The sequence below is a fragment of the Rhea pennata genome, chromosome 8 (assembly GCF_028389875.1).
Source record: "Rhea pennata isolate bPtePen1 chromosome 8, bPtePen1.pri, whole genome shotgun sequence".
Classification (NCBI taxonomy): Eukaryota; Metazoa; Chordata; class Aves; order Rheiformes; family Rheidae; genus Rhea; species Rhea pennata.
The window spans coordinates 37420554-37445817 of record NC_084670.1 but is presented as its reverse complement, the minus strand read 5'-3'; the positions used below and the strand labels follow the sequence as shown (position 1 = coordinate 37445817).

Here is a 25264-nt window from a genome sequence, read left to right as displayed (position 1 = left end):
ATCAGGGCTTGATCCTCTGCAGGTCCATAGTGGGAAGGTTTACTCAGTGCCCATCCATCAGTGACCTGAGAGCTCTGGTCTCTGTCATCTGCTGCTCAGTACTCTAGAGGGCTGGTTGCTATTCATAGGAACCTCAATGCACTGCAGATTTGGGCTGGCAGGAGCCTCCTGAAATTCAGGCAAGGAAAGGAGAGAGTCTTGAACCTGGGGTGGGATAACCCCAGTAGCCCTGTGCAAAAGGTGAGCACACACCTGACTGATGAGAGATCAGCTTTTCAGAAGAGGACTTGTGACTCTTGGTGAGAAAGCTGAAGAGGATTCAGGAGTGTTTCTTGGTGGCAAATACCATCAAGTAGGATGAGACTCCCAAGGTCCCATAGCACAGGGAGATAAAGGAGTTGAGATGCGTGGGGAATGTGGTCCCCAGGCCCACCCCTGTCCTAGGCTCTGGAGGACTGGTAAAAGCTTTGCAATAGGAATGAGGGCTGGGGAGAGAAGCCTGATGCTCCAAGAGAAAAGGAGTAGGGAGGAAGGATGATAGTGCCATCTCCCTACAAGAAGGTGATGGGTGAGGAGCAGAGCTGCAGCTGGAGTCAGAGAAGAACAGCTGGAGTGGGTTTTGCTGTTCCCTCGGTGGACAGGGACAGTGTGGAAGAGGGAGGCCCAGGTGTTGCTTGAATCTCTTTTGCTAACCCTCAGCAACAGGAACTGCCTGCCTCACTCAGGCTTTTCCATTTCCTCTTGCTGCTGGAGAAGGCATGACTGCTCACCCCATCCAACCACTTGTTGTAACCCTAGCTGGTCCTTGAGGTTGTGCCAAGCCAAAGGAGGGAATATAGTTGAGGTGGGTTTAACCCACCTAAGCCCCCAAACAGAAACAGCACATTTTTCCTTAGAAGTCCAGAGAGATGTAATATTCACTGCCGGCTGACATGCCAGCTTCTACCCTAGAAATGTGCAATGCTGAGGGAGATGTCTCCCATCTCAGGGACCAAAAGCAAGATGGATCCCCCCAGGCATGCCCATGGAAGGAATTCATCTGCCATCCCAAATTTATTCCTTCCAGATTCTCCGAGAAAGAAAACAGTTGATACATGTAGGAACAGCACACTCCTTATAATCAAAGAAAAAGTTTATGCATGACCTTTTTAACTTTCTTTTTCTAAAATAAGAGCATTTCTTTCCACAGAGCTTTCCCTTTCCTCCCATTAGCACTCCACAGGCAGTCTCAAGGCCACACACTTCTAAAGAGATCTTGCAGTACACAGTACTTGGCTTTGTAGAAGTTAGAAGTTGTTTGTGCCCATGTCAACTGGCATGAGCCCTGGGTACCACCCAAATCTTTCCTGAGTGCTTTCCTCAGGGCCTTCCTGAGCTCCTTGCTCTGCAGACTGTAGGTGAGGAGATTGACCAGGGTGGTGAGGACAGGGTAGGAAGAAGGAGAACACCTTGTTGAGCTGTCTGAGTCTGGGGGTTCTGGGCAGCATGTGGACAATGATGAGGGAGCCATAGAAAACAGTGACGACAGTGAGGTTCGAGGAGCAGGTGGAGAAGGCCTTCTGGCTGCCCATGCTGGAGGGGATCCTCAGGATGGCAATTCTGATGGACACGTAGGAGGCCAGCGTGATCAGGAAGGGGAAGACTGAATCCAGGAGAGTCAGGATGAAAGTTACTATTTTAACTACACTGGTGTCAGTGCACGCGAGCTCCAGCAAAGGAGTAAAATCAGAGAAGAAGTTGTCAGTTGCAGCAGGGCCACAGAACTTTAACCTTGATGAGAAGACAGTGGCTACTACAGAAAAGACCAAACCCCCAGCCAAGACCCAGCTGCCATCAGGAGACAAACCTTCCAGGTCATGAGGCTTGCATAGAGCAGGGGCTGGCTATGGCCAAGTACCGATCATAGGACATGGATGCCAGCAGGAAACACTCAGTAGCTGCAAAACCAATGAAGAAATAGAGCTGAGTCATACAACCCTGAGCAGACATAGTTCTGTCTCCAGTCAGGAAGCTGGCCAACAGCTGGGGCAGGATGGTGGAGCTGTAGCAGGTCTCTACAAAGGACAGATTGCCCAGGAAGAAGTACATGGAGCTGTGCAGATGCCGGTCTGCCACCACCAGCACAACAATGAGGCTGTTCCCAACCACGGTCACCAAGTAGATCAGGAGCAAGAGGAGGAAGAGTGGTGTATGGAGTGAGGGGATGTTCCCCATTCCCAGCAGGAGGAACTCACTTGATGATGTGCAGTTATTCCCTTTCTCTTTCTCCATACGATGTTGTATGTGTACAACATCGACAAGGGTGACTATGAACTACTTGATGCCTTCTGTGCTCTTCAGCCATGTTTCCTAGGGCCACACCTTAGTCTACCATGTCTCTATTCTTTCTCTCGCATAATAGAGCAGAACTGTGAGGAAAGAACTGAGTCTAAGGAAATGCCAGGCCAAAAATCTGGGCATCTGAGGGAAAGAGTAAGTATGTGCGTGAGAGCTCACAGCACAGGTCTGGAAACGCCAAGTGGCGGTGACCCTGCTGAGGTGCCAAAGATCCCAAGCCCTGAGCCACAGGGTTGGATTCGGCCTCCTTTACTTGTGGTGTGGACTCCTGACATATTGCACAGAGTAAAATGAATTTCTGTGGGAGAAGTGGAGAAAGAAAGTAGAAATGAATCAAAAGAGAGAGATTCGGGTCAGGAGTCTCAGCACTAAACATCTCTAACTATAGGTACATTTGCCACTTCTCTGGAAAGGCCATTTCTTCCATGACCATCAGCACCTGAGGGCATGCTCCTGATGGACTCTCATAAGCACTCAGGGTGTTGCGTGCAGCCAGCTGGAGGGGCACAGATGGGACCTAGCCCTTCCTGTTCCTCCCAAGCATGTTGTTTAAGGAAGTGCTGGAAGAACAGGCCTGACGGGATCCTCACGGCACTGCACTGCCTGGGGCTGTGAGAACAGCCCTGCACACACTTCCTGGACTAGGCACTTGGAGACAAGCAACCAACAGTGCTTATGGGAGCATGTCTTCCTGATGGGCAAGGAGAGCTCAGGTTCTTGTCACCCTGCTGGAGAGGAGCTGGCAGCTCCAAGGACTGAGGGGAAGAGGAACAGGACCCATAGCTCATGAGGTGATGGTGCTGACGTGCATTTTGCCAGGTCCCTGCTACTTCCTACGCCCTTTCCCAGATCCTGGAAAGCCACTGCAGGAGCAAGCAAATCCTGGAGATCACCATTCCCTGGGTTCGTGGGAGTGAATGACATGGTGACCTGTGTGTGAGACCATGACAGGCCAGCACCAGGGACATGGCTGGGATTTGTGCTTGTGAGGTCACCACCACCCAAGCACCTGATAGGCCAGCAGCAGGCACATGGCTTAGATCCATATTGTGAAGTCACTTCTCTCTGAAGCTGGTGGGCTACAGCAGACTCTTGGTTCATGAAAATTCTTTCTGTTTCCTCTGTATCTGCTACTCAGAGGCCAGGAACAGGCTTATGGCTTTGATACTGTTTTTGAGATCATTTTTCCATCAGCACTTGATACACCAGAAGCAGAGAGAAGACAGAAGTTTGTGCTTGTGAGGTCACTTCTGCCTGAGTGCTGATAGGCCAGCAGTGGGCACATGGCTTCCATTCTGATTGTGAGGTTACTGCTGCCTCAGTACCTGATAGGCCAGCAGGAAGCTCTTGTATCTTCTAGTGATGTCACCTCAGTCTCTGGTGGTGATAGGCCAGAAACAGGCACATGGCTTGTATGTTCTTTGTGAGGTCATTGCTGCCTGAGTACTTGACAGGTCAAAGGCAGGGACAGGGCTCTGATGCTGATTGTGAGGACACTTCCTTCTCTATAGATTATATGTCATCAGCAGGCTCTCCGATGCTTTTGGTTCATGTAAAGTCCCCTCTACCTCTGCTGCTGACAGGCCAGAAGCAGGTTCATGGCCTCAGTGCAGACCGTGAGGTCACTGCTGCCCGAGTACCGGATAGGCCAGCAGCAGGAACAGCATCAGCAGAGCAGCTGTGAGGTCACTTTAGCCTGAGCAGCTGAGCAGCAGCAACAGGGCTGTGAAATGGCTTGGGAGGATGCTTCTGGCTCTGAAGACAACAGGCCAGAAGGGCTGTTCCCTGCAGGGCTGGGGCTCTCCAGAGAGTTCTTCCGTTGATGTGTTTACCCCGATGACTGTACCTCTTTCCTTTCCTCAGATATTACCACATCCCCATTGGGAATATCCCTGATGACATGTCTACCTCTTGGTTCTGACCTGTTTTTCTCCCGCCCCCTCCGTCGCCACAACCATTTGGTGTGGCTCTCACCGACAGCCCACCCAGAGCTGGGGGGGTAAAGAGGCTGATGACAACTGTTTAGTTATGGAGTTTGACGAGAGAGCCTCAGTGGAGATAAACAACCCTGGCTGCTACTCCACAGATAGGATAGCACTGAGTGGGGGCAGAGCCAAGTGTTCTTTCATGAGCTTCGGGAGAAGGATGGCTGCAGTGGCAGAAGAGTATCTGAGCAGTTCTGCAGTTGCTGACAGCTTCAGAAGTTGAGCAATGATGATCTGGACAGGATATACGCAGTTTGCATCTCCTGGGGATAGAAGGTCCTGTATGCAATAGAAAAAATGCATGTAGGCATTTAAATACAGATTATTTTCTAGTTTGCGGCCTCTCATAGCAGCATTCAGAAGATCACTTCTGGTGGTCCCTAGGATGAATCTTTCTGTGATGCAAAACAAGCTGACTGATAGTTCTTCTGAGCACCTCTGCTGCAGAAAAAGCTGTGGCCCCTGGAGGGGAAGCAGATCCAAGTTTTGTTGTAGATCCAACAGTAGTTGGATCTACTGTTTAGCTGTGCAGTGAATGGGGCCATGCATACATAGCATCACATCCACAGAGGGGAGAGGTCTGGCCATGTGCCAAAAGTGTCCTTTAAGGCCTGTAATACAAGGTGTGTGGCAGTCTGGAGAGCAGCACAGTTTCCCATGCTGCTGCAGTACTATATAGGCTTTCACCATTTCCTGATATGAATATCTTGATGTTGCACTTGGTGGATGCAGCAACACCTGTAAAGAGCTCTTACAGCTTGTGGAAAGTCCTGGCAAGTGGGTGCATTCATCATACCTGGAGAGGGGATTGTGTCCTTGCTGTTTCTCTGCCCTGCTTGCCCGTTGACAGGTTGTGTTTGTTCACAGTGTGTCTGGAGCTGGATATTCAGAGCCTGGCTGTAAACACAGTGTTACAGTCCCATCACATCAATGACATGGAGGAAGGTTCCAGCGTGAGTATCAGTTTTGATGTGATCCAGCAGGAATCTCTAGAAGACATGGTGACAGGGAACCAAGGTGCCAACATTCCAGACAGCTATGATGAGAGTGCCCTGTGCTCCAACCCTTTCAGGTATGTCTGTAAGGGTCAGCATGAGATGGAGCATCTATTCCATCCTGCCTGATGCGCTCAGGGTCCTGCCTCTCCTTCCCAGCTGACTGGCTGGCTTTAGCCTCTCCAGATTCTTACTAGCATGTGGTTTGTGGGGTGCCTTGAAGCACAATAGGCAGCTGGCTTGGCAGAGGGAAGGAGGCGAAGCCCAGCTTTGTCTGTTGACATCCTCCCTTTTAGGCTTGAGGATCAGCTCTCCCTAGTGGCTAGGCCAGCATATGTGAGGAGATGCTTTTGAAGAGTTTGCCCTTTCCTGTTTCTCTTCTCTTCACCTCCACAAGGTCACGGAGGCACATATTTGCCCTGTGGCTTATGTGCTGAGAGCTAATGCATCTCTGCTTTGGCAGAGTTCTCACTTGCTCTAGCATTATCTGAAAACATGTCAGTGTGTGAAAGGAGGAAGGGCTCATGTGCCTGGTGTGATGCTCATCTCTGCTCCGTGGCAGGATTCTGAAGAGCATGGTGGTGAGCTGGGTGAAGGAGATCACACAGTATCCCTACATCTATGCAGCCAACCAGGTGATTCGCTTTTACCACTGGCTCCGCTCTCCTTCCTCACTGCTTTATGACCGAGCTTTGCATTGCCCTCTGCACAACATGATGAAGAGGCTTTTCCTACAGTAAGTGAAAATGGAGCTTGCCATGCCCTGTGTGTGGAGCAGACAGATGTAGCCATGGGTGGGACTCTATTGGCACCCATAGCTGGGTCTTTTTCAGCACCTGTGGCACAACCTCTGGAAAGGCCCAGTAACTTCTGGATGCATAGCTGGTCCAACTTTTGTTGGAGTGCCTGCCATACTGTGGTTGGAGCTCCCTTAGATGGCAAGACCAACGCATTTGACTTCTGGTTGTGCTGGAGCAGCATATCCTTGTATGTTGTGTTGTGGTTTGCTGTTCCCTGTTTAATGGCAGCTAAATAGCAGCAGTTCCTCCAGCCTACTGCCTCCAGCTCCTGTGTTCTGCTTGTAGGTTAGTGGCCGAGTTCAAGCGTCTTGGTTCTTCAGTGGTTTATGCCAGCTTCAACCAGATCATCTTGTGCACCAAGAAACGGCGAATTGAGGATGCCATCAGCTACATGGAGTACATCATCAACAGGTGGGGCACACTTGGCTGCCAAGGGGTACGCTCAGCAAGCCAGGCCTGGAGAAAATCTTCTGGAGGCTGAGCTAAGACATGGCTCAAAGTGTGGAAGGAGGATGCTGATTGTTTGCCTCTTCTTGGTCCTCAGCACTGCATTTCTTGCAAAGTTAGCTTTGGAAGAAAGGGGACAAGGTCACCTGGTTCTCTCGCCATCATGCCCAGAGTAGGGATCTGTCCCTTAACTGTGCTGTATGGGGCAATATTCCAAAAATATCTGTACAATTCAATCTGAAGAGACCTTTAGGAGAATGTGAGCAGTTGCGCTCTGCCCAGTCTCTTATACTCTGGCAGCTCTCAGCATCCCAGCTATGATGTGTAGGCTCCTAAGACAGGCGTCTTGACACAAGAGGCAGTTGAAGCTTGGGTATGATTCCTCTGCAGCCCTTAGTTCTGCTAATGACTGCTCTGCAGCCTTTTGTACTGAGTCCATTCGCTGAAGCATGGTTGGATGTGAGAAGTGAACTGCTCTCTTGCTAACATCACCTGCTCCTCATTGCCTCCCATGGAGAAGGTTATTAACTAGGGAAGATGCCAACATTGTGTGCGACTGCAGTCTCTTCCCTCCAGCATCCACTCAAAGGAGATCTTTCTGACTATTTCCTTCTGCCGCTGCTGGGAATTCCTGATGTGGATGGATCCAGCAAATTACGGAGGTATCAAGGGAAGAGTGCATTCTAGCATCCACTCTGGGGAGGTAAGAGATGGGAAGTGCTCAGCTCCAGAGACAGGGGTGCAGTGGGTTGAGTTGAGCAGGGAGCTATTGGTTTGGATATAGGGAATTGCTATGATATCACCAACCGAAAGCCTGGGCATGGCTTGTGCTCCATTCCAGCAGGACACTAGCAAGAGTTAAGTGTTGGATGAGGACAGTGAGGAAGAAGAGGAGAACAAGGAAGAAGAGGAGGAGGATGGAGAAGCAAATATGGAGGACTTGCTAGAGAATAGTTGGAACATTGTGCAGTTTCTCCCCCAGGCTGCTTCCTGTCAGAACTGCTTCCTCATGCTTGTGTTGGGTGAGTGCAGTCTGCTGCTCACCTGGTCCTCCTTTGAATGTTACCTCTGGTGACTAGAGCTATCCCCACCCTGCTGCTGCCCAAGCCATATCCACAGCATTCCCCACAGCTTCTTGAAGCTCTTTGTGCTACTGAGAAGGTTCTGATGTTGATCCAAAAAACCCCTTACAGTCAAAGACTGCACTGTGCTAGATGTGGTACGGAAGGGACCACCTCCATGTCTGTAAATATCATTGTTTGGGTGGTTTCAGCACCAGTGTGAACTCTCAGAGAGGGAAAAAATGTCATTAGTTCTTGATCAGTCATTGGTGCCCCAGGAGGGTCAACAAGCACAGTAGCACTTGTGCCACTCTCCCATCGTGGACTGCATCTGGAGCTTTTCTTATGTGTCTTTGCAGCCTACATTGTGGCTGTGTACCACAGCATGAAGGAGGAGCTGCAGCACAATGCCCCTGGGAGCGCTCCCATCAAGAGGAGAGCCACGAGCCAGGTGTCCTGGGAGGCACTGGGAGAGACAGCAGCCATGCCTGGTGAGTATGGTTAGCCACAGTTAGGCATGGGAGAGCTGTGAGCAGCACTGCTGAGCCAGTCCTGCAGCAGGAAGAGAGCTACCCACCTTGCTGTCCCCACATGCTTCCATATGGCTCAAGAGCTCTCTCTGCTCCTCCTCTGCAGGCATGATCACTTTCTCACAGGATTACATGGCCAACGAGCTCACACAGAGCTTCTTCACCGTCACTCAGAAGATCCAGAAGAAGATGGCCGGTTTCCGTAATGCCACTGAGCCCTCAGACATGTTCCCAGTGCTACCTGGCTCCTACTTGCCACTCAACAACCCAGCTCTAGAGTTCATCAAATATGTCTACAAGGTTAGTGGGGTGGGCCATGTTTTGGGGTTTTTTTGTTTGTTTTTTGTTTTTTTGTAAATAATCTGTTAGAATTCTACAATCAATTTGTAGACGGGGGAGATGCGAGAGTCCCCATGAGGACCGTCTTCTCTGCTGGTGGCCTTACCTAACACTTTCTCCTGTAGGTTTTGTCCCTGGATGCCAGTATAACTAACCAAGTAAACAAACTGTGCTGGAACCTGCTGCACCTCATTGAGGTGGGTGAGTTCTCAGAAGAAGCCCAGTTTCAGGACCCTTGCCACTCCTACATGCTCCCTGAAGTCATCCGCAGGAAGTGCAATTTTTGCAGGGACTTGGATGTGTGCAAGGACCCTGTCCTCTCGCAGGTACAACCTTCCTTTCCCAGGAAATCCCTTTTGCCCTGGCTGCATGCATGAAGTCCCTTTTGGGGACACCAGAAGCCCTAGCATGGTTGTGCTCTCGGCCTGTCGTGAACTCACATGTTGTCTGTCTTTCTCTCTCTCTCAATCCTTTGGCTTTGAAGGTCTGCTTGGTTCCATGACAATGGTAAACCTCCCTTCAGGGTTATTTTCTGCTCATCCCCTTTCCTAGCTGCCTGTGACGGTTTGAGGTGTCCTGGTGCTTTGGCTGATGCTTTATCCCCTCACAAAATCGGTTATGGCTTCCTGGCACTTGGGGCTCTCAGAATGCTCTTGTTAGGCTGCGAGGGCTGAGGCTGCACCATGCTTTCTCTTGGGAAGAGTCACACTTGTGTTCATCTCCCTTCTCTCTGCCCCTCGGATGGGTCAGTGCTGCCCAGTTGGGTATGCTCCAACTGCCAGGCCCAGTATGACTCGGATTCCATTGAAATGGCACTGGTGGAAGCGCTGCAGAAGAAGCTAATGGCCTTCCTGCTGCAGGACCTGGTGAGTGCTGGGCTGCCATGCTGCAGGAGCCTGCCCTTGATGTGGCAGGCTGCAGCAGGAGGGCTGAAGCTGCTCTCTGCTCCTTGGAACCAGAGCAACCCAACCTTACCTCTGTGACTGATGTGATGCAGTGGGGATATGATGAGGAGAGTTTGGCTCGAGCACTCTCCACTTCTTCTCTGCGCATAGCTGCAGCCTTTTGCTGGCTGGCTGAGGCTTGACCCATTGACCTTGTGTCTGTGGTGTGTCCCCAGAGAGCCCTGTCAAAGGACTGAGCTGCTCAGTCTTGTCTGCTATCCCAGCTAAAACCCCTTTGCCTCTAGGTGTGCAAGAAGTGTCATGGTGTGAAGGGGACACCTATGCCTGTGTACTGCAGTTGTGCTGGAGATTTTGCCCTCACCATTTCTTCCCAGGTATGTGTGCATCCTGCCACCAGGTCCAGCCTCCTGGCAGCAGCTCCTCTGTAACAGCCAGTGAAAAACCCAGTGATAACTTGTGCCTTTCGGCCCATCTGGCACAAGTTCATCTCTGTGTGCTTTCTGGACGTTTAGTCATTGCTTTGTGCCCAAGCCAGCCAGTCCTGCCTGAGCAGCTTGCAGAGCTTCTCTTGGCCTGCACACCTGTGGATAGCACGGCTGCAGCGTGGCAATGCTGGATCCCAGGGATTTCTACATCTGCATGAGATGGGTAATGCTTGGCTGCTGAAGGAAGTGTGTGGCAGAGCTCTGCCTGTGCTTTCTGCCAACCGTGAAGGCCTGCCCTGCGTGGGCAAGGTAGCCGTGAGGTGCAAACCTCAGGCCAGGGAGGCTGGCTCTCCTGAGACTGCCCTGCTGGGGTGCTCTGCTTGCCTGTGCAGAGCAGCATGGCAAGGGCTGTTTGCAGGTGGCTGCCGCGGCTCCAATGTGTCACTGAGGACCTGACGCTGGCCTCATCCCATCCCTGCCTTTGGGATGCTTTCAGCTTTCCTGAACTGTGCAAAGCCCAGATTAGCAGGTTCTGCTGGCACTCACAGAGAGCAGGGTGTTGGTGCTTGCCCTGGCATGACTCCATGCCCACCACCTCCACCCTCTCCTGTGCCACAAAGCAGCTGTGCTGGAGCCTATGCTCTCCAGAAGCTGCTTGGGACCAGGTAATGGAGGGGCCATGCCCGCAAGCCGGGGGAGATACAGCAGAGATGCTGGGCATGTGTTGCTGTACAGGGCAAGGCGAGTGTGGCAGCTCTCTCTTAACTGTCCATCCACTCTGCCTGCCTTTGGTGGCTCTGAGATTACCTCCTTGCCCACACATTGCTCCACACCATGATCTCCTGGAAGCATGATTGGAAGTGGAGCAGAGGGATAGGAAAGAGGAGGCCCAGCTGGAGCACTGCAGTGGCAGATCCCAGGGACTTCCAGAGCTGCAGGAGATGGATGACACGTGCCTGGTGAACAAAGTAGCCCAGCAGAGCCCTTCCCATCCTGCCTGCTGCCCTCAAATACCTCAAATCGCAACAGAGCCCTGTGTCTCCTAGCCCCATGTGCTGGTGCCCACAGATGGTGCTAGGGAGCACTTGTTCCACTCAGGTTCCTGGGGGCCAAGTGCTGCCTTGCCAAAGCGGACACAAACACATACACACACACTCACACTCTTCAGCAGCAAGCAGTTTATTTGTAAGTATTTACAAAGAGACTGACGGAAATCTCAAGAAGGAACACTCCAATGCTTGTCCCAATCATCTGCATGATGAGAGAGAGACAGTCAACAGGCACAATCCTTTTGGGCATCCCTGAGGAGGCAACGTGGCCCTCTGTTGTGTAGCAGCCTCTCTCTCCTTTGGAAAAGTTCCGGTGTTTATGGTTATTCGCGGTAGGCGGGAGTCCCGGCACATGGGCCCGGCAAGTGCAGGGAGTTTAGCCCAACTCCACCCCATTTGCATAACCGGGCTATGATACTGCGCACATGTGCAGATTTATTTCGGGGGCCACATTGACTTTGGGATTCGCTATTTCATTACTCTTCAACTTCAGACCTTCTTGCTGACTGTTTCTCACAGTTATTCTGTGGCTGGAAGCCACTGAATCTGTTCACTGTTCTTTCTCACAGATTTCCAGGACCTTGTTAGTTACTTATTCGTTTTCTGCTTAACACTGCAGTGTTGTTCTAGACACCCAAATTTACAGCACAGACCATTCCCAGCAAGTATCACATAGTACGGTTACAGAAGTTACAGCACGGGCCATTCCCACCAAGTATCACCCAGTACGGATACCAAAGTTGCAACACAGACCATTCCCACCAAGTATCACGTAGTATGGATACGAAAGATGCAACACAGACCATTCCCGCCAAGTATCACGTAGTACGGATACAGCACTCTGGGTCTGAGAGGCAAGGAGATCACTGATAGCTCCTTTTCCTGTCCTTTCCTTGTACATCTATGTTCATCCTTCAGAAGGGCTACCAGGAATGGGAGACAAGCCCGCAGAGCTCTGTCAGCACCAAAGTCAAGGGCGTGACACAGTCACCAAGCAAGCTGTGGGATGTTGGGGTGTACCTAGCCCACTACCCCCCACCTCCGCTCCACACCCACCCCTGGCCGAGTTGAGGCTCCGACCTTCCTTTCTCCCTTCTCTTCTCTTGTCTTGCTTGCTTTGGGTGGCCTGTTGCAGCAGTAGATGAACAGCAGACTTTCTGCAAGGGCTTCCCAACTGCTCCTTCACCCAGATGGACCCAGCAAAGGAAGCTGTCCTGTGTGGTGGTCCGCGCTGCCTGCATGGGGACTGCTGTGTTCCCTCCTCCAGGCCCAGCACTGTCCTTGGCTCCCGCTGAGGCAACCACAGCTGCATCCCAGCCACATTGGGACTGCATGTTAGGTCACCTTTGCAGTGCTGTGCGGCAGGCTCAGCGGAGCTTGGGGAGCTTGGCACGTAGCACCGGGCAGGGCCCTGTGGCCTTAGCCAGGCAGGCACGCCATGCTCTGCCTGCCCTGACAAGCAGCGTCAGGCTTCTGTGGTTTTGGATGTTCAGGGCAGGAGAGGGCACTTTCAGATCAGGTCAGGGGAAGCTCTGACATTCACCTCCTTGTTTGCCAGGGCTATTATTGCCAGCTGCAGCTATTTGTAGCAGAGGGCGGATCAGCTTTGTATTGCCCCAAAGCTTGTGGGAAACAGAGTGAACCTTGCCAGACTCTGCAAGTGAGAAGCGGGAAGAAGAACGTGCCTTTGATGCTGGGCTCCATCCCGGAGGAGAGGCACTCTCTCAGCTTTTTGTCTTTCGAGGCAACCGCATGACTTTGGTGGGGCACTTTCAGATGTGGCAGCTGCCCCAGGCCTGTTGCGTAGCCAGAGTAGAGATGGCTTGGTGCACTGGGGAAGGCTCTTAGCTTTTTCAACGGGTGGCATAGAGAGAGAGGATGAGTTTGCAGTGGTTTTGGCAAAGTGCTTTTGAAATTACCAAGCTGGTTTGTGGAAGAGCTTGGGCTGTCCTCGAGCATTGCCAGTGTGGACATGGCTTGGAGCCGCCACCCAGCATCACCTGGCCAGTGTGTCAGACCTGCTTGATGGCCTCTCTCGGACAGAGAGTCTCGGAGCCTTCCACTACCCCCAAAAGTCTTGTCACAGAGATGTTGAGCCAGATGAATCCCCCCTAGGTGGCAACAGTGAGGCCACATCTGGAATGCAGTGCCCTGTGCAGGGACCATGAGAGCTGCCAGTAAGCTGGAGCAAGTGCAGCAGAGCCCATGAAGATGGTCAGGGCTGGAGAACACAACGTAGGAGGAAAGGCTGAAGGAGCTGCGTTTGTTCTGTCTCAGGAAAGGATAATGAAGGGGCATCTAAGACAGTGATCCAGCACCCGGAGCAGGATATGGAGGCAGACTCTTCTTAGAGGTGCTCAGTGAAGGCACAAGAGGCATCTGGCATGAGGTGCCCCTGGGGGAATTAGAACTGGTAGAAGGGAAACTATTCTTGTGCCTGAGAGTGGTGCAGCCCTGGGAGAGGCACCAGAGAGGTGGGAGCCCTGTGTCCTTGGAGAGGTTCAAAACATAGCTGGACAAGGTCCTGAGCAGCCTGCTTTGCATGGAGTTAGCCCTGCCTAGAGCAGAGGGGTGGACTAGAGGCCTGCAAACCTCCTGCCCACCTCAGGCTTTCAGCAATCTGTGATTAAAAGCAGCAAGAAGCCATGGAGAAATGACTTTGAAGGCAAAATGCTTCTTGCTGTTGCACTGCAGCAGATCGGAGCTTTCATGGGGCAAGTGATTTGGGGACAGCGGTGACCCTGGTATGAGGACACAGTGCTGGAGTGTGTCCCTGCCACTGCCATTCTCGACAGTATTTGTTTCCAAAGAGCAAAGGTTGGCTCAAGTCTGTTGGGTACATGGTACAGCAGCTCTGCCCTGTGTGCTGCCTGCAGAACCAGCTCCAGATTCAGCAAAGTGCTGCCAGGGGGTGCTTTCCACAGCAGTGCAAAGTCACGACTTGCGTGTCCCTGTGTGAATAGGCATGCGTAGGTGGTGGTATGAGCACGGGGGTGAACCTGTGTTCACTGTCCCAGTGTGTGTGTGTGTGTGTGTGCCCCTGTGCGCGTGCATGTGCAAATGCATGTGGGCACAGCTGCACGTGACTATACATGAGAATGCATGTGGTCTCATCTCCATGTGCATACGCTTGTGTGTGCCTGTGTCAAAGCATAGCCGTGCCTTCCTACAAATAGCATCATCTCAGCTGGTTGCTTCGTAGGTCGGGAGCACCTTCCGCATCCTTGCGTGGGTGGAGTTCAGCCCTGCCGTGATAATAGAGACCTGCCCTGAGGTGAGGTGGGCCTGGGAAGAGGAATGGAGAGGATGGTGGGTTACAGAGATGCATGGAGCTGCCAGCAGGGACCCCAGGACAGTCAGTGCGGTGCTGCACGTGGACGTGATGTTGGTGCCTGTAGCTCTCCTCTGCCGCTACCACTTTGTGGCAGGAATCTGCATGCCACCCTTGGCTTGGGCACTGTTTGGGGGCTGCTGAGTGAGGGATCATGGGAGGAGAGATGTGTGGAGACTGAGTGGAGCTTGCTGGCGGATGCAGAGAGCTGGGGAATCCTAGTGAGCACAGCTACCCCTGGCTCAGTTCCCATGCAAGGAAATGGAGAAGAGGGTTGACTGTCTACTCCGGAGGACACACCAAGGAAAGCCATGCTAGAGTAGGGCCACCGCAGGCACTCTTAACAGCTGCTTACCCCAGGCAGCTTGCAAGGGCTGGCACCGATGCAGAGATGGGGAAGCACATGGGGTACCCCATCCCCTCTGCAGCCACAGCATAGGACTACCAGGTGCATGTCCTGTTCTCATCATGTCCCCCTTGACCCTGCAGGGGCTAACAGTTTGCAGTGCTGTATGCAACTGCGACCATGACTGCACCCCTGGCAACATGGACATGTTGGGCCACGGGGAGCTGGGCATGTGCAGGGACAAGTGATCTGTGCAGCACAGCACACTAGGCAGGATCCCATTTGCCAGGAAGTTCAGCATTGTGTGTTTATCCTCCCAGGGCAGAAGACAGTGCGCTGCTTACCCAGTGCTGGCGGCACCGAGAAGAGCTGTGAGATGCTGGCTTGGTGTCCAGTGGAGGAAGCGAGTGTCGAGTGTGGGCCCCAAGGATGGGTTGTGGCTCTGGGGAGGATATTCCTCGGCTAGGATGGAACAGGCACCAAAAGGCTGGCCCGTCTTCAAGGTCCTGTTGGACACCAGGGGATGCTCTGGTCGGGACACCTCTGAGGGTGCTCTTGAGAAGTTTGGCCCCTTCAGCAATAGGCCTTGGCCTAGGGAGGGGGTGCCATGGCACAGGGATGCCACTTCCCAATGGCAGCATGGGAGCGAACTCTTGCCCTTTCTGCAGTGACCTGGGGCAAGCCTGGGGCAGCGTGGGGCGTGTGGACACAGAGCAAGGGGCAGGCAGCCATCCTGGGCCATGGCCCGGGCATGGCCGTGCAGCGGGAGGCACAGGTGCCCTGGGGTGCTGGGCACAGGGGCTGCAGCAGGGCTTGCAGCCCCGGGGCCTTATGCCATGCCGACGCCGGGCCGGCAGATGGCTGGCAGGGAGGCTGCAGCGCAGCCCCGGGGCCCCCATGTCGCAGCACTATGACTCAGCAACACAGTCACAGTGCTCGCGGCACGAGCAGGGCTAGAAGCCGCCCGCGCCCCTGCCGCTCTGCCAGGCTCGGCAGCCGGCTCGCAGCTGGCTGCCGCCCAGGGCCGAGGCTCTCTGCAGGCTGTCCTTGGGCGCAGGCGCACCCACCGCCACGAGGGCAGCAGGGCTCTCGACAGCCACCCAGCGCGACGTTGTCGCAGGACATGCAGGGGCACGGCTGCCTGCACCTCAGGCCGCCAAACGATGGACGCGCTCAGCAGCTGCACCTCCCTTTGGTATGGAGACCTCTTGGTGGCCTTCCTCTGACCTTACTCCCAGCTCTTGCTTTGCACCTTCTCTGCCCTGCTTTGGTGCTCAGAGCACTCCCTGCCATACCTCGCAGGCTTGGAAAGTGCCTGTGTCTGCTGCTTCGCTCCCTAACACTGCCTAACGCTGCCTCCTGTGACGGCTGCCTCTTCCCCAACACAAATAGGCACGACCAACCCCTTCCTCCTGCAGCCCTTGACCCCTTCCAGCACCTGCTCTAAGACTGGGTCTTTGGCTTGCCTGAGCCTCAGAAAGACTGTGGATCCTCTTCCTCTTCCGCCTGACACTCCTCCAAAGATGCACAGAGCAATACCAAGTGACAGCAAGGTTTTCACAGTGTTTTCACACTCAGGAAAACAGAGGGAGGTCAGCACCTGCCAGCTCCAGGTCTCTTCTAAGCTGCCTCAGCTGAGCTGATGCAAAGGGGCCAAGGCAAGCAGGCTTTCTGCCTTTATTGCTGTACTCGTGTGGTGCTGCTGGGCACAGCTGGCCTGTGCATGCCTCCTGTGGGAAATGGAAGTGACCCCTGCCACCACTGTCAGCAGCCATTCTTCTGGGAGCGCAGACTGTGCCCAGGAATTTGCTAACAGGCAGGCAGCAGGCTGAAGCTCACAGCTGATTCAGCCCTCATGTACCGTCCGATCATGGAAGGTTTTCACTGGAAGAGGTTGCTGGAGGCCCTCCGATCCAATCTGTGTTCTGGGTAGGCTTGGATTCAAAGCCGGATGTAACTTTGGTCTTTCAGAGACTGGAGCAAGCCCTTGGGAGTGGGAGAAGACCCCTCACATGCACCTCGAGCTCCCCAAGGGCTCCAGGCCTTTTCAGTTGGAGAGCAGTGGAGAAAGTTAACTCGATGGCCCACAAAGAGCAAGGGCATCCATTCTTGGAGCTGGAGACCCTTCCAAAGCTCCACATGCCTATCTGCTTTGGCGCCACATGCAGCACCCAGGAAATGCAGGCCATGCGATTCGAAGATGCTCCAAGTGGTCATCGTCAGTGTCATACGTCTCAGGTAACACTCTGGAGCACCTGGCCAGGTGGTCTCCTGCAGGGCCCAGGAAAGAGTTTTTTCCCCAGGCTCTATCAGGTCTGTGTGGGGGGATTGAGGTTTTTTTTGATTTTGCCATGCTCTGGAGCCCCTAAAGTGGCTTCAGTTTGAGAGAGAGAGGAAAGGAGCTGGGCAGCGCTGGTGTGCCCCGGTGGGCGTGAAAAGCCTGCCAGGGCTGACCGGGAGGCAGGCCTTGCTCACATGCGCAGGGAACAGCCGATCGCCACCTTTGGGGTCAGGAAGGAATTTTCCCCCAGCACAGATTGGCAGCAGTGCCTGGGGGTTTTTCGCCTTCCTCTGCAGCACTGAGCACTGCCCACTCCCAGGGCTCCTTGGAGTGGAGTGCATGCTCTTGCTGCACCAAGACACCAGCTGTGCCCTGCAGCTCTCTCACTCTGTGCCCTGGGGCAAGCTCAGGCACTTCCATGCATTCCATATGCTTGGGCTGTTCTGCCTTGTGCAAAACAATGTGTGTTTGCAAAGGCTCCGGGCTTGATGCTGCATCAGGAAGCAGCTGCCGCTTGTCAGCTCTCTCTGCATGTAATGAAAGTGCAATGTTTGTAGCCTCTGCTGGCTCTGCTGTGTGTGTCATGTGAGTCATGGCTGTGGCCTGAGTGCTTTGTTGTGCAGCTGTGCTGTCAGGAAGCGCAGGTACCCTGCTGCCTGCAGGGCCTGTTGTGGGGCTTGCAGGGCTTGCAGGGTTGCTCTGTACCACAGTGCTACCGCAAAGCATGCTCAGTTGCTGTCTCGTGAGCATTGAGTCAAGCCACTGGAATTGAAAAATGGATCCCTTGGGTGCCTTGCGGTCCACAGGTGTTTCTCTCCAGTAGACCATGTCTGTTCCTCTTGCTGTGGCCCAGGGCTGTGTCTCGCCATCCCTGCCACTCATCACCAGCACAGGAAGGCCAGGACTGGCCCCACAGCGCGTTCGGCACACAATTGCCTGCAATGACTGTGAGCAACACACTCCACCCAGAGCCCTGCAGGCAACGCCAGGATCCCCTACCTTGCCTGGCAGAGTGTGCTCCCAAGACTCTTTCCCCACAGGCACGCATGTGACACAAGGCTCTTCCCAGAGCCCAGACCCTCCGCAGGGGGCTTCCCACCTTGCAGCCCCAGTGCCTGCCATACTGCCGCACACCCTCTGGCTCCAGCAGCACGCTCTGTCCCAGTCTTGGAAGCCAAGCCAAGCCAAGGCTGCCAGGGGAGGTGACAGTGGGCTAAGCAGAGGCTGCAGGCAGGACAACACCTCTGTCACCACCACCTTCCCCACAATCCCCGCTCCAGCAGCATCACACTTTGGCATGCTCAGACTGCTGTCCAGCCCAAAGGCTTCATCAGTGGCAAGGGTAGGAGGAGAAGCTGCTCCCTGCGGAGAGCCCTCAAACCTGCACACCTGCACCCAGTCCCAGGCTGGCACCCCACATCTTGCAGTCGGCCTGCTAGGGTATGGCTCTGACGAGTTCCCGATGGCATCTCTCTGCCATGCGTGTCTCTACTCTGTCTGAACCCTGCTGGTACTTCCGCCACCTCCTGTGGAGCAACTCTCTCCAGTTCAGGGCCAAAAGACAAGGAAGAACTGCCTTTTACCTGCTTTAACCCAGTCTTCCGCCAGTTTCACTGTGCCACTCCAGTTCCCCCGCAACATTTGCTGAACAGGAGCTCGACACACAGCTCACCCACTACTTTCTTGGCCCTGTAGCCTGCATCGCCCCTTTCTCCTCCCCTCCAACCTGTAAACCAGCCGTCCTACCTCTGCTCCCCAACCCTTCCTGCAGCCCCTGTCTGTGCCCTGCTGGCAGCCCTGTGCCTTGCCTGCCAGTCCCTTCCCTCGCCTCCAACCCCTGTCCCTCATCTGCAGCCCCCATGCCCTGCCTGCAGCCCCAATCCCTTGCCTGCAGCCTCTTTCCTCTCCCTCTGCCCCACCCGTGGTGCTGTGCTGCGAGTGCCAGCTCCAGGCTCCTCCACTCGTGTCCATGCCAGTCCCTCGCTGTGGTCCCCACGGCACAGCAGGGGTTGTGTCTGTGCCGGGTCGGGGCTGTGTGACGGCTGTGGGGTGTCATTGGGGGTGGGCAGATGGGGTCAGTGCTTCCTGCTCCAGTGGTTCCCTGAGCCATGCCGTGCCATGCCAATCCCGGCAGCAATGGGTGCCCGGCATTGCCTGTGGGCGCTATACAGCTACTCCAGCCCACAGGCGATGGTGGTGAGGAACGGGCACCTCAGCACCGTGCACCGTGCGCTGCAGCTCCTCGTCCTGCTTGACTTGGTAAGGTGAGTGTGGGGCTGGGACCTGCTGCCTCCCGGTGTGGGCATCGCTGCGACGCGGTTTATCTGCGCTCCCCACACAGCCTCTGCGCAGCCCCACAAGTTGCCAGGGCAGCTTCTCTTGCCTCTGCCGGGAGAGGGGGGGAGGCGACTTCAGCTAAAGCCATAGTACTCCAAGAGGGGGAGATACTTTCCGTTGCATGTTGCTCAAGGCTCCTCCTGGGGGCAGTGTGAGGGTGGGGGCGTGCAATGGCGAGTGCAGGGCAAGGACACAACACGTTGCAGGCTGCCCAGTGGGGTGAGAGAACGGCAAGGCCCCGGTGTCTCCTGGTCGGCCCTGGTGGCACACACAACAGCCCTAGCCAAGGGGGACCACGACTTGCCCCTTCTGCTTGTAAAACCTCATGAAGGTGCCTCTGGCCAAATCCCCGGGCTTCTCAGGATTCCGCCATATGGAAGCTCCTTGGTGTCAGCTGTTCATGTGTGTGCGCAGACGGCTCACCCACGCTTTGTGGTGCCTCTGACAAGATAACAGCGGGCAGAACTACCTGCAGCACAGCACCACTACTAGCAGGCGGTGCTAGTGTAATGGCATTGCTGGCCAAGGTAGGAATTACCATCTCAAAGGCATCTCAAAAACACCAGAGGAGGGTTCAAGACAAGCAAAACCTTTCCCTGTGGGGAAAGGGCAAACAGAGACAGGCTGTTTGGAGGCAAGGCTATGTGGATGGCAAGAGGGAAGAACTTAGACGGGGGAAAAGAGCGAGAAAGAGACTAAGAGGTGAAGCAAAGCAGGACCCAGGGCAGATCATGCTTGTGTCTGATGTACTTCCATGGTCCCACGGAACTTCAGTGCTTTCCCTAACATCAGCAAGAGAAGAGCCGGAGCGGAAGGAATCACAGGCTCGCTGAGGCAAGGCAGGACCTCCAGCGGCCTGTAGCCCAACCTCTGGCTCCCAGCAGGGTCAGCTATGGTGGCAGAGTAGGTTTCCCAGGCCCTGAGGTACTCTTGAAAGCTCTTCTCCAGGCTGAACAAGCTCCCTTGCCTCACCCAGCAAGCATTTCCGATCCCCAGCCATCTTGGGAGCAGTCCATCGAACTCACTCACCCATACCAGGTGCATCCGCTGACTCTTTCAATCCGCGATGAGTTTTAGCAGTCAGCTGTGGGCTGCAGAAAGGCCCCTGGGAGGAGGGAGGCAGTACCCCAGCTCATACTAGGCCTCAGCGACTTGTAGACCAGTTGGACAGGCATCAGTCTGCATGCTGAGGGAGCTGGCTGTTGTCATGGCGATGCTGGAGCGATGCTGAGAGGAAACCCCTGCAAATAGTTAACACGACTCAAGGCCAAGGCAGAGAGAAAAACAGCATTGCACTGGATAACCAGCTGCAGCAGAATGACCTTGCTGAAACCACAGCACGTCAAAGAATGTGAGAGGTAGACAATTCAAAAACAGAGGAATAACCCACAAGTGATTGTCGGTTCATGAAGGCTTATTAACATGTTATCCTAGACACCCCTAAATGAATAATGAGGTGGAAATGCCATGATAGTGATGTCACCACCTCTTCTCCACTTCGTATGCTAATTAACAGGAAGGTGAAAGCACAAGCGCAGAGCGAATAATGAAATTGTAACTGGAAGGAAAATTGGTATGAAGTACTCCCTGAAAAGTATATATAAAACTGGGAGAGGTTCCTGAGCTCTAGAAGAAAGCAGACATCACTCCTACCCACAAGCATGGGAGGAAGGCGGATGCAGGCCTGCCAGCCTGTCTGCGTGTCAGCCGCAGCTTGATCCCTGAGAAGGTGATAGAGAAAATCCTCCCTGGAGCCCTTTCCACACATATTTTCCCCAGAAGGGGACTGGGAATACTCAGCATGGTATAAGAAAGGTAACTCTACAATGAATGGATGGGTTCAGTGCGTAAGGGCAGTAGGGCAGCGGGTGCTGTTTATGGGGCTTTCGTAAGTGGTTGATACACCAGAGAGTTGTGCAGCCATTCAGGAGGATCTCACTTTAATGAATGACTTCTACTCCAAAGTGCACGGGGAGCCCCGGGAACCGCGCAGAGCGGTCACAGCTGGAAAGCTGCTGGACACCCAGCTTGGACGGCCAGCCAGGAGTCACTCCGCGTCCCCTAAAGGCCCCTTTCACAGAATGGGTAAGGTTGGAAGGGACCTCTGGAGATCTTCTAGTCCAACCCCCCTGCTCAAGCAGGGTCACCTACAGCAGGTTAGACAGGGGTGCATCGGGGCGCGCTTTGAATAGCTCCAGAGAAGGAGTTTCCACAACCTCTGTGGGCAACATGTTCCAGTGCTCTGTCACTCTCACAGTAGAGAACACAGAACTGCCTGTGTTTCGGGTTGTGCCCGTTGCCTCACGTCCTGCCGCATGGCACTACCGACAAGAGTCCGGCCCCATCCCCTTGACACTCTCCCTTCAGATCCTTCTACACACTGAGGAGAGTTACACACTTGGTCAGACTAGAGCTATTTCTTCATCTTGACTGCATGCAGCTGGAGTAGCAACTGGCTGCAAAGTAGCTAGACATCGTTGACAAAGGGCAATATGCATGTCCGGCCCTGAGTGGATTGGTCAGTGGGTAGAGAGCACCCTTTGGGGCTGCTCTCACGTGCTCTGCCAGTTGCCTGAGTCCTCACCAGATCTTCCACAGGTGCTCTTACTACACATGGGCACATCTGAATGCACGCAAAAAGAGCCAGTGCGAGAAAAGGAACATCACAGACAACATTGCTGCTGCTGCCAAGACCCTAATGAGGTTCTAACCTCTTCCTAATGCACCCCAGGATACCTGTGGCCACGTTGCGGGCTCATAATTAACTTGTTGTCCACCAGCACTCCCAGGTCCTTCTCTGCAGAGCTGCTTTCTAGCAGGTCAGGCCCCAGCTAGTATTGGTGCCTTGCGTTATTCCTCCCTCGGTGCAGCAGTCCGCACTTGCCCTTGTCAAACCTCAGGACATTCTTCTCTGCCCCACTCCCCAGCCTGGCCAGGTCTCTCTGAATGGCAGCACAGCGCTCAACTGTGTCAGCCACTCCTCCCAGCTTGGTATCATCAGCAAACGTGCTGAGGAGATACTCTGTCCCTTCAACCAGGTCATTGATGAATAAGCTGAACAGGATGGGACCCAGTCCTGAGCCCTGGGGAACTCCACTAGCCACAGGCCTCCAACTAGACTCCGCACAACGGACGACAACCGTCTGAGCTCTGCCGTTCAGCCAGTTCTCAATCCTCAATCCACCTCACAGTCCACTCATCCAACACACACTTCCTGAGCTTGCCTGGGAGGATGTTACGGGAGACAGTGTTGAAAGCCTTGCTGAAGTCAAGGCACACCATGTCCACTGCTCTTCTCTCATCTACCCAGCCAGTCATGCCATCATAGAAGGCTCTCAGATTTCCCCTTAAGCATGTTTTCTCCTTTGTGAATCCATGCTGACAACTCCTGATCACCCTGTTTTTCTCCATATGCTTGGAGATGGCATCCAGAATGAGCTGTTCTATCACCTTTTGAGGGATGGAGGTGAGGCTGACTGGCCTGTAGTTACCTGGGACCTCTTTCTTGCCCCTTTTGAAGACTGGAGTGACATTGGCTTTCTTCCAGTCCTCAGGCACCTCTCCTGTTCTCCAGGACCTTTCAAAGATGATGGAGAGTGGTCTGGCAAGAGCATCTGCAGCTCAGTACTCGTCGGTGTATCCCATTAGGACCCATGGGTTTGTAAACATTAAGCTTGCCCAGAAGATCTCTAATCCAATCCTCCTGAAGCAAGGGAAAGTCTTCCTTTCTGCAGACTTTCTCCCTTGTCTACAGCCTCTGGGATTCTTGAGGGCTGCCATTAGCAGTGGAGACTGAAGCAAAGAAGGCATTCAGTAATTCTGCCTTCTCTGTAGCCTTCGTCACCAGGGCCTTTGCCCCATTCAGCAGCAGGCCCACATTTTCCCCAGCCTTCCTCTTGCTGCTGAGGTATAGGAGGAAGCCCTTCTTGTTGTCCTTAACATCCCTCACTGGACTTAATTCCAGCTGGGCCTTAGGTTTCCTTGTTGCATCTCTACATACTCTGACAGCATTCCTATAATCCTCCCAAGTAGCCTCTTCCTGCTTCCACATTCTGTGTACTTTCTTCTTCTGTCTGAATTTGGCCAAGAGCTCTTTGCTTATCCATGCCGGTGTCCTGCCCCGTCTGCTGGACTTCTTTCTCCTTGGGATGCCCCACTTGAGCTTGGAGGAAGTGATGCTTGAATACTAGCCAGCTCTCTTGGACCCCGCTTCCTTCTAGGGCCTTAACCCATGAGACTCCACCAATTAGGTCTCTGAAGAGCCTGAAGTCCAGGGTTGCAGTCCTGCTTGTTGCCCTAGTTCTTTCCTGCAGGATCCTCAACTCCACCTCCTCATGGTCACTGAAGCCAAGGCTGCCCCCAACCTTCATATCTACAACCAGTCCTTCTTTGTTGCTTAAGACAAGGTCCAGCAAGAAAACTTTCCTCGTAGGCTCCTCCACCACCTGTGTCAAGAAGTTACCATCGATGTACTGCAGGAGCCTCCTGGACTGTTTGTGCCTAGCTGTGCTGTCCTTCCGGCAGATGTCAGGGTGGTTGAAGTCTCCCATGGGAACCAGGGCCTGTGACTGGGAGGCTACTTCCAGCAGTCTGTGGAAGGCCTCATTGACTTCCTCTTCTTGGTCAGGTGGCTTGTCTTAGACACCCACAACGGGGCCCCCATGCTAGCCTGCCCTTTGATCTTCACCCATAAGCTCTCGACTGCCTCCTCCTCCACTCCTAGGCAGAACTCGAGGCATTCCAATTGCTCTCTCACATAAAGAGGAACTCACCACCTCGCCTTCCTGGCTTCTCTTTCCTAAAACGCATGTAGCCATCCATGACCGCATTCCAGTCATGTGAGCTATCCCACCTTGACTCTGTATTATCAGCTCCATTACATTTCGAGCTTTACAAACCTTTCTAGTTTTCCTATACCTCTGGCGTATTCAGTGTTGTCCAGCATCTGTCATAGGTGTAGAACCACTAAGCTCCAAGAAATTCTCCTTAACAAATGATGAGTTCTCGAGTTCAGCACAACCAGCCGGCACAGCCCAACACTCTTCAAAGCCTCAGGCTGGGAGCAGACAGGGTGGGGAGCATCTGTGCTGAAAAAGACAAGAGGATTTTGGCACACCAAAGGCAAAGGAAGAATCACAGAATGGTTGAGGTTGGAAGGGACCACTGGAGATCATCTAGTTGAACCAGCCTGCCCAAGCAAGGTCACCTACAGCATGTTAGATGGGATTGCATCTGGGCTGGGGGACCCAGCGCATCCCCTCAGGTGCAGGACAGAGGCTCCCAGAGGTGACTAGCCTCAAAAATGGGCAGAACCCCTTCTCAATGGTGCCCAGCCTTGGTCCTGGCTCTGCTCTATCTGCACCCCGTGGTGGGGGGGGCACCACTCAACCACTGTCCCAGCCCATGCCATGGGAGATGCTGTCCTGGGCTGTTCCCTGCACAGGGATGGGGAGCTGTTACAGGTTTCACATGGGTTTGTGCTTCCCAAGGAACACCTTTTTTGCTTTAAAAATGCAGTTAGCCAAATTGTAATTAGAGAATACCTTCACCTGCTTTCTTGTTTGAATGCCAGAGGATTAACAGCTGAATTAAAAAACAACAACAACAAAAAAATCCACCCCAAATTTTGTCTTTCTTGCCTCTACTACCTAACTGGGCATTGAAAACTTCTCCATGATTGTTAATCATCAAGGAACAAATCTAGTACCTAAGCTCTGAGGAAATCAAAAGGAAAAAAAAAAAAAAAAAAAAAAAAAAAAAAAAAAGAAGAAGAAGAAGAAGAAGAAGAAGAAGAAGTCCCGAAAGGGGATATTCTACTTCAAAATGAAGTAACCTTTTTAAAGGTCGGGCAGGAGCTGTGAGCACAGAAGCGGTGCCTGCAGTTACCTTGTGATACACTCCAACAAGCAATCCTTTCTGGCCCTACAACTACAAAAAAGGGGTTCATGCCCGCGGAGCCCTTGGCTGAGCAGCTCTGCTCATGTGGACACACCAGCACTGCACAGCACTTGTATAAATCCACAGATCTGCATTTACCCCTCCGGCCTTGGCACTTCCCTGCCCACAGCCCTCTGCAGCCCATTACCCACAACAGGC

General features: G+C 53.5%; 1 protein-coding gene and 1 pseudogene across 1 annotated transcript; one reads left to right on the top strand and one right to left on the bottom strand.

Moving 5' to 3' along the window:
* Window positions 1-1286: 1286 nt before the first annotated feature.
* On the bottom strand, window positions 1287-2271 carry LOC134143751 (olfactory receptor 5B21-like). Its single transcript, XM_062582037.1, has 2 exons — window positions 1898-2271; window positions 1287-1770 (listed from the first exon to the last, which is right to left on the bottom strand). The coding sequence occupies exons 1-2, from the start codon at window positions 2269-2271 to the stop codon at window positions 1287-1289; spliced, it is 858 nt and encodes a 285-aa protein (XP_062438021.1).
* A 4933-nt stretch (window positions 2272-7204) lies between these two features.
* Window positions 7205-23568, top strand: LOC134143750 (DNA polymerase epsilon catalytic subunit A-like; annotated as a pseudogene).
* Window positions 23569-25264: the final 1696 nt, after the last annotated feature.

What these genes read in the sequence shown, in the direction of transcription:
- LOC134143751 (XM_062582037.1), bottom strand. Translation starts at nt 2,271, where the DNA reads ATGGAGAAAGAGAAAGGGAATAACTGCACATCATCAAGTGAGTTCCTC. An exon ending in GCATCCATGTCCTATGATCG is followed by an intron (nt 1,771 to 1,897) that starts GTACTTGGCCAT and finishes CTTCTCATCAAG; the next exon opens with GTTAAAGTTCTGTGGCCCTG.